This window comes from Sinocyclocheilus rhinocerous, unplaced genomic scaffold (genome assembly GCF_001515625.1).
Source record: "Sinocyclocheilus rhinocerous isolate Xijiao unplaced genomic scaffold, SAMN03320098_v1.1 scaffold271, whole genome shotgun sequence".
NCBI lineage: Eukaryota > Metazoa > Chordata > Actinopteri > Cypriniformes > Cyprinidae > Sinocyclocheilus > Sinocyclocheilus rhinocerous.
Window position 1 is genome coordinate 2,102,592 of NW_015657574.1, and position 8,676 is coordinate 2,111,267.

An 8,676-nucleotide genomic window follows, 5' to 3' on the forward strand; every position below is an offset into this window, starting at 1 on the left:
TAGTTTATGTTGTTTCAGGGTTGGCATCATCTGAGGTCCTCTGAGGGGTTGGCATCATCTCTTCTCAGGTGTTCTGGATCCAGGCTGAAGCAAAAACAGAGAAACAAATAGAGACATAATTAGTGTAGCTGCTGTTCCAACCAAAATTTATTTGTTTAATCCAAGCTAAAGAATAATAATGTGCATTTGATCAGATATAACTGCAGTACAAGATTATGAGATGCATTATTTGAATGCTTGGCCAAAGAGATGTGTCTTTAATCTAGATTTAAACAGAGAGAGTGTGTCTGAACCCCGAACATTATCAGGAAGGCTATTCCAGAGTTTGGGAGCCAAATGCGAAAAAGCTCTACCTCCTTTAGTGGACTTTGCTATCCTAGGTACTACCAAAAGTCCAGAGTTTTGCGACCTTAGGGAGCGTGATGGATTGTAGCGTGGTAGAAGACTAGTTAGGTACGCAGGAGCTAACCCATTAAGGGCCTTATAGGCAAGTAATAATATTTTGTAACTGATACGGAACTTAATAGGTAGCCAGTGCAGAGACTGTAAAATTGGGGTAATATGATCATATTTTCTGGACCTGGTAAATGTAGCCACTGTGTCATATGGATCTACTGCTTTTATCACGCCAATTTGTTCTTCATCTTCCTTTCAGATATAAACCCAGGGAAAAGTTGAGGGTGAACTTTGGCACACCCGAGTTCCTGGCTCCTGAAGTTATCAACTATGAATTTGTCTCATTCCCAACTGATATGTGGAGTTTAGGTGTCATCACTTACATGCTGTGAGTCCATAGACACCAATGAACAATCATATAATACCAAAAGGAGCGAGATTTGTAAAACTTACTTGTGTTTGCGTGTGTAGGCTCAGTGGCTTGTCTCCGTTCCTGGGTGAGGATGATAATGAGACACTAAATAACATCCTGGCATGTCAGTGGAGTTTTGAAGAAGCAGAGTTTGCCGACATCTCTGAGGAGGCCAAAGACTTCATCTCACGCCTGCTTGTGAAGAGCAAAAGGTTTGTGTGTCCCCAGAAGTTGGCTAAGTCTGACAAATCCTCTATTTTTAATTCTGAAAAGTTACCTGGGTGTTTGTGTTTTAATGCAAGTCTCTCTTTTTTTTGTGCAGTTGGAGAATGAGTGCATCCCAGTCCCTGAAACACCCATGGCTTTCAGACCGAGCGCTTCACTACCGTCTACACCATAAGGTTAATAACAGCTTTGAGTTTATGGCAGTAGTGAAATAATGCAAATTAAAATTATATATATATTATAATTTAAATTATATATTATATATATATTAAAATGCAAATTATAATTAATGAACCTGTTTCTCTCACAGAAAAACAAGTGTCACTCTTCTCATGCCCCTCCTCCAGAGGGATAAACAGGTAAGATGCATAACCTGAAATATCTATGGATAGTTCACCCAAAAATGACAATTCTGTCATTGTTTACTCACACTCATGTCGTTCCGATCCTGTATGCCTTTCTACTTCAGAACACAAAAGAAGATATTTTGAAGACTGTTGATAACAGTTTCCTGTCTCACCCATTGTTTTTTGGGCTCCAACATTCTTTAAAATATCTTCTTTTGTGTTTCTGCAGAAGAAAGGAAGTCATAAGGAAGGGTAAATGATGACAGAATTTTATTTTTTTTGGTGGACTGTCCCTTTAAATGTTAAAAAAGTAATAAACATTCAGTTGTAGTCTCCTTAATTTAATGTTTTCTGCAGAAGTGATCATTGGCTCTCCTGATGCCTTGGTGACACACTGGACCAATACTGTTGTACCTGAACAACTACACAACATCTGTTTAATATTACAGTCAAATACTGAACTGTACAATGTCTGTTACTGACTTACCTCAACCTTAAGTTAAAACAGCATACAACACATTAAAAGTACAGCTCTCCACATACAAGAATATTTCACCATTTTGTAAAATGTTAACCATTTAATGGCTCTATGACAAACTTGCCCTGTGCTTCAGTCCTGGTTTAAGTGTTTTTTTTTAACTGTCTGGTGGCTGTCGTCTTATGAAAAATTACTACATACAGTTAATTCTACAGTAAGTTGGTCTTGTATGTGTACTTTATAATAGACCAGGACTGGAGGAAGTATGTGAATGACTAAGAGTGCAACAGAAATCATCATTCATACTCTATACGCACAAATATATTGAGTCTTATGGTAATATTCTGTACATCACTGGTTTATGGTAACATTTCATTCACGTAATGTTTGTGAAGGCATTAGAATTCACACAGGAAACGGTACTGTATTTTACACTTGAAACTCTAGCACTCTTAATGTCAAAATCTGGCATATAATCTATCCTTTTTTGAATGTTATGTAATTTCTGCTGATTTTCAGGAAGTCTAAATGTAAGAGTTTGGAGTTTGTATGTGTGCATGTAGCTACTGTTATCTGATACAAATAACCATGACCCAAATACAGCTCTCACTTACAACATTTTATTCAATAATGTCATTTAGAATGTTATTTAGAGGGTTTCCCATAGGGCAAATGTATTGTGCAAAATGCTTAGGTAATGCTGCTGATCTCACACTTCATTGTATTTTTGTTTTCAATTTTTTTTAAGTTGGAAATTTGAGACAGGGACACTAGCTTCAAGACTGGCTGTTTTTGGTCTTGCTTACTCTCTCTCTTTGTAGTCGACATCTCACCTTCCATGAAGGCAAACGAAAAAAAAAAAAAAACAGAACACTACCTACAATTGTTTTGTGTGGTTCTATATATAAAGATACTGTTTTCTGATGTTTACTTGAAATGCTTTCACAAAATAGTAAATGGAGTTAAATATATTGTACGTCAGCTGATGGCTAACAAAGTAGTGTTTTTAGACACTAGGATTCTAAGTGAAAGCTGAAAAACCAGGACTATCACTTCATGATGTCTAAGCGTTAATAAAAGATTTATTTATTTTTATGTTTTGATTTCAGTTTCTATATATGCGATGACTGGATTGAGGAAAGCTGAAATACAGTATAATAGCTCATAAACTACGGGGAAAATACAGTACTTTCATATATTAGTACTTGTACATTATTTAAAAGATATATTGTTGTACTTGTAAGTGCCTTATGTGGTGTATGTGCGTTAGAACTTTAAATATTATCTAAATTAAAATATATTTTGAACAAACATTTGATTGTCTTGTTCATTCCTTCTATCTCTTCTCGGAGCAATGGCTTTTTTTTTTTTTAGATCTACGGTTGTGGCACAACCAATAATGTATGAACGATGTGACCCTAAAAAAACCCTTTAGCGACTAAAACCAGCTAACAGACCAGCTTGACTAGACTGAGATACCAGCAAAGACCAGAAAAACAGCCTAGACTAGTTGAAGCCGTTATTCCAGCAGTGATTTAGGCCTAGAATGTATTATATAATGTAGGCATATTATATAATTGTAACAATTATTATTAGATATGTAATAAATAGGCTAATAAAGTGAGAACCTAAAAAGTGGTGTTTAATTCCTCCTGAATCTTGATTCCTTTAGTGGGCGCTGTGACACATTTACACCCCAAGCCATCAGGATTTCGCTCCTCTTTATTCTGTGGTGCGCACGTCACCGGCGCTGTGCTCTGTGATTGGCTGCTGAGTGCAGGTTCCTGATGTGTCGCTCAAGCAGCTGGAGTTTCGGATGTGTTTGCATCCGTTCATGACAAACGATCTTGCACGGTGGATCCAGACCCCACAGACACACTCCGAACCGAAACCAGCTCCAGAAAATGGCTCAATGTGCAGCGGCGGCGGCGGCCAGTGGCGATGTGAACGGAGACGGCAAGGCGAAGAGGAAAGTGGCCATCATTACAGGCATAACCGGTCAGGTAACGTGAAGAATTGTCTCAACATACGCGACGCGATGGTATATACGGAGAGTTCAGCTAGAAATCAAAAATCTGTCATGTTTACTCACCTTTATGCTGTTTCAAAGGCGTATGACCTTCTTTGTTCTATGGAAAACAAAGGGTGATATCAAGCAGAATGACAGCCTCAGTCACCATTCATTCTTATTAGAGAAAAAGAGATGCCGTGAGTAGTGACTGAGGCTGTCAGTCTCTTACTAGAGAGTGAGGAAATGATGACAGATTTTTTTTTTTAATCTCAGGTGGTCATTTCCGGAATTATAAGTAACTGACAACTAAGCTTAGAGTACAAGGTGCATAGTATAGTGCTATGACTTTGTCCAGATGTGCCCTGTTATGTCTGTAAAGCACTACAGGCCTGGTGACAATTTGTTCCACTGTATACTTTTATATGTCTGGAATGGCAATATGTATGTGATAATTTGATATGGTAAGCAACATTTACAGCTATTGTAAACAAAAAGGAGAGTCTCGTGTGAGTCCTTTAATTGTTGGCTGTTGTTTATCTAGCCCCACCTGGGACTTTGCATTGTGAATCACTGTGAACTATATGTAACAGGAGACACATGTGACACATCCCCTGAAAAGTTAATGGAGGATATAAGCAGGTAGCGTGGTGTTGTTTTCCAGTTTGCTGGATAGAGAAAGTTCAAACTGTTCAGAATAGAAGCAGACAAAATGACATACCTTTCATTTCTAGTCTGTTGTGAAACGTTTTACAAGTCTTTTGTAAGTTTAGAGTGCTTGAGTATGTTACAGACATGGGTGTGTATCTAGGCATCCAGACCATGATACTTGCTATTCAGGTTTCTAGGTTTCGCTTTGCACATTTATGTGACGTGTTTTAAGTAACGGCCTTGTCTTGCTTTATGCATCATATATATATATATATATATTGCTGAATGTGCCATCCATTTTGTCCTGGCCAGACTTTCTGGACCGTAATAGTAAGATTTAAATGGTTAAAAACGGTATATTTATTCTCCACTCCAATTAAAGTGTTTTACACCACAATTCAACATGTATTTCTCCCAAACTAAAAGAAATGCATCACATTAATGTGTCTGTGACAAAGCACTTAAATATTTAATGAGGCAAGCAGAGTTAAGTTTATTGATTATTTGTTGCTAAACAATTGGCCATTATATTCTAACTGTGCATTATTGCTTATACATATTAACTACTTAAGTTTTGTGTGAAAACATAACTGAAGGCAGCCTGCTGAGAGAAATAATATGAAAGAATATATGATTGAATGAATTGTATGAATGCATAAGGGGGAACCGGCTGTCTACAGAAAAGTTTTGTTGCCATTTTCTTTTCATATATTACAAACACACTCTAATGAAATGAAAAGTATATTCTGGTCCGGATACAGCTTGAGGGAATGTCAGCTTGTGTAAATATGTCTGTTTCAGATAGCGTGTACAGAGTCTCTTCCACTGTATAATGCCATGATGTTGGCAGGTGAATGACAAACTGGGTTGGAAACAGACATGCCTTTTTAATTATTTTGCATTAATTTTGATCCCTTTCCGTGTGTGTTGGTGTGCATGAGATGATACATACATACATAAATGTGTGGGTAATTTTTTTTTACACTTTATCCAGATTTATTTTGTCAGTGAGGTCAATGCAAAGTCAGTATTTTTTCTGAAAAAAAAAAGAAACATTAATTCACATGCATTGAAGTGCATCAGAACGTCACTGCTGACGTGGTTTAATGCATTAGATGCCAAGTGGGGCATACACGACATTAATAATTATTTAGATTCCTTTGAACACTTTTGATTAACTGGAAAGACCAGCTTGTAATGTAGCCTATAAGTTTGCTTGGGTGTATGTGGTGAGAAGATTCTTGGGTAACGTGAATGTTTGCAGTACGTGGTGTTTATCATTCGCAGACTGAAGAAGGAAGTTCCTGGTTCGTCTCATGATAGCAGCTTTAACGTGGGCAGAGCGCAAGCGTAATTTGACGACAACGTAGTAAAAAGTCAGGATGCAGTTTGCTTGATGAACAGCAGAGGGCGCTCGAATTACACAAATCGTCAGGGATAGGCAACGTCGGTCCTGGAGTGCCGCTGTCCTGCAGAGTTTAGCTCTAACCCTAATCAAACACACCTGAACAAGCTAATCAAGGACTTCAGGATTACTAAGGCTACAGACAAGTGAGGTTTTTTTTTCAGGGTTGGAGCTAAACTCTGCAGGACATCGGCACTCCAGGACCGACGTTGCCTACCCCTTGTAAGAAGGTATTTAACATGCACGTTCTTGGCTTTCCCAGTTATTGTTGGAGTTTTATACTTTTATCATCATACGTTTGCAAAAGTTAATGGCAAAAATATCAGACGTACAGTCGTGGCCAAAAGTTTTGGCAGTGACATTAATTTTGTGTTTTGTAAAGTTTGCTGCTTCAGTATTTGTAGATTATTTTTCCACATGTTTCTATGGTATACTGAAAACAATGATAAGCATATCATAAGTTTTAAAGGCTTTAATTGGCAAAAAATATATAATGAGTTAATATTATAACCATTGCCAACAAGAACACAATGGGTGCGTATCAATCAGCTCCCGAGCTTGTGAATCAGTAGATTGTGTACACTAATTCAGTCACTGGTAAGTTCCCTGACTCACTGCACGTTGGGACCGTGATCACTCGAATTCCAGTGACGTGACTACGTACAGCGATTGAGACAGCCCTTAAAATGGCCGACTCCCTGATCAGTGCCCTGACTACTGAACGAACTGATTAAGACGCACCCAATGATTGGAAGCGCTTCTTCCCTCCTTTTATAGCAATCAGTCTGCTCTTACAATCTAATTAGTGTGATAGTGATTAACCTGACTAGTATTCATTCCAGGGGCGGACTGGGACAAAATTTCAGGCCGGGAAATCTCACACTCATCCAGGCCATCCCACAACAAATTCTGAAACACGGCCAGACCTATTATTTGTATGACCATCACATAAAAAGGTCTAAATCTTTAGTCTGGGGCTGTGGAAAATAATTAAAGGTTCTCTCTTAAACTGCACCTTCACTTCCCTTTTCCTTTTCTTCGTTTTCTCCAATATCTCTACCGCTCCCTTTTTTCTGTCACTTCTTTACCAGCAGGTCTACTGTTATTAACAGAACTGTGTCCACCTTGTTGCAAAACATCCACACCTCATTGCAATTTGTTTGCACATAGGCCTAATGTTATTTCTCTTAAAATGACTAATGGCAAGCTCACACTACATGATTGAAAGACTAGCCGAATCACTGTGTTGCTCACACTACGCAACAAGATTTCTTCTCATCTGTCGTCATCTTGTCATAGCTGCGCACATACTACACAACACAATGCTAACGAGGTGCACACACTACAAAACATTCAGTGAATAGGCGTTCCCGACCATCAGCGAAAATACGTTTTCTCACATAAATTCTATCGAGAAATTACCGCGATTAGGCCATTTCGTCAAGCATGGACGATCAACTGGCCCTTCAATTGGTCTGTGCAGTTTTTTTTTATCCGAAAGAAAGAAGAAACCACGACAAAAGAGAATATGGCAGAAACAATGGCTTGAAAGACGTGGACAACAAGGACTGTCTATACTGCAGAAAGAGTTGGAGGTAATTAAACAGTACAATGAAATGTGGTATTATATACACAATCTTTGCATTTGTTACATTTATAGTTGATTTGATTAATTTGTGGCCTTTCATGTCTGTTCATAAAGATGCATGATGAGTGTTTATACCATCTGCACTGTGATTGGCTGGATTAGTTCCACCTTGTCATTGTGTCGCTCACATTACGAGCGTGGCGATAATATCAAACAGGTTTGAAAATGTCGTAGCGTCTGTGATAGCTCCAGACAGGTTCGGATCACGTTGCTGACCTGCTCATACTTAATGAGCTTCGGCGACCACAACGAGCACCGATTTGGTCACGATCCGGGGGTTTTGTCGCAGACTGTGGAAATCTGTCCGCGACAGCAAAATCCAGCCAAAAATCCTGTAGTGTGAGCCTGGCTTTATACCCAAGATTTAACAATTCATACAAATATATTAAAGCAAAGTGCCTAAATGCCAAAATTAGTACATTGAAAAATCCTTAAACTGATTATTGCATTATTAGGCTGACTCATATTTTTGTGTTGCTGTCTGCTCTAGCTCCCTCCCTTCCTATACAATAAATCCACGTGAATATCTGTCTGTCACGCGTTGGTGATGCAAAATACACAAGGATGAAGGAGATCAAAAGAAAAGTCTTTTAATTAGATAAATCCAGGAGACAAGGCACGGAAACCAACCTAACATAGACGGAGAACGTACAAAGACTAAGGCTGGCTGCACAATAGACGATTTTCAAATCTTAAAGGGGTCATATGATGCGATTTCAAGTTTTCCTTTCTCTTTGGAGTGTTATAATGTTGGTCTCTGTTTTGGTTTGTGAAACCCTCCCACTGCCAGTTTACCCAGTTGTATTTCGGGACCCCGGGTTGCCAGTTGGCGGAAAACACAGCGCATTTCATTTGATTCATCGTCAAGTGCGCTCGTTCCTGTTGGTGTCGTCAATCTGGCAACCTGCGTGTGCGTCGAGTCTGAAGAGGAGGGGCCGGGTGAAAAAAAACCCTCTCCAATATTTTGAATTTGGACTGCAATACCTAGTTCAACCACTCGGTGTCAATCCTACATACAGCACCTTTAAGTTTCATATTATTTTTATTTTTTTTACATGTTATTGTATATATTCTCTTCTCTCTTTTTTCAGTGTTGATTGTAGTCT

General features: G+C 38.6%; 2 protein-coding genes across 4 annotated transcripts in view; both read left to right on the forward strand.

Annotated features, from left to right (window-relative positions):
• Positions 1-2,724, forward strand: part of LOC107721383 (myosin light chain kinase family member 4-like) — a 24,076-nt gene extending 21,352 nt beyond the window's left edge. For all 3 annotated transcript variants that reach the window (XM_016529380.1, XM_016529379.1, XM_016529378.1), the window contains exons 10-14: positions 656-784; positions 868-1,020; positions 1,131-1,209; positions 1,344-1,392; positions 1,738-2,724. In XM_016529380.1, coding sequence (XP_016384866.1) covers positions 656-784; positions 868-1,020; positions 1,131-1,209; positions 1,344-1,388 — 406 coding nt within the window. In that variant the 3' untranslated portion in view covers positions 1,389-1,392; positions 1,738-2,724. The remainder of the gene's footprint in view (positions 1-655; positions 785-867; positions 1,021-1,130; positions 1,210-1,343; positions 1,393-1,737) is intronic.
• An 885-nt stretch (positions 2,725-3,609) lies between these two features.
• LOC107721371 (GDP-mannose 4,6 dehydratase) overlaps positions 3,610-8,676 on the forward strand; it is a 70,604-nt gene continuing 65,537 nt past the window's right edge. Inside the window, exon 1 of the mRNA XM_016529354.1 lies at positions 3,610-3,861. Coding sequence (XP_016384840.1) covers positions 3,763-3,861 — 99 coding nt within the window. The 5' untranslated portion in view covers positions 3,610-3,762. The remainder of the gene's footprint in view (positions 3,862-8,676) is intronic.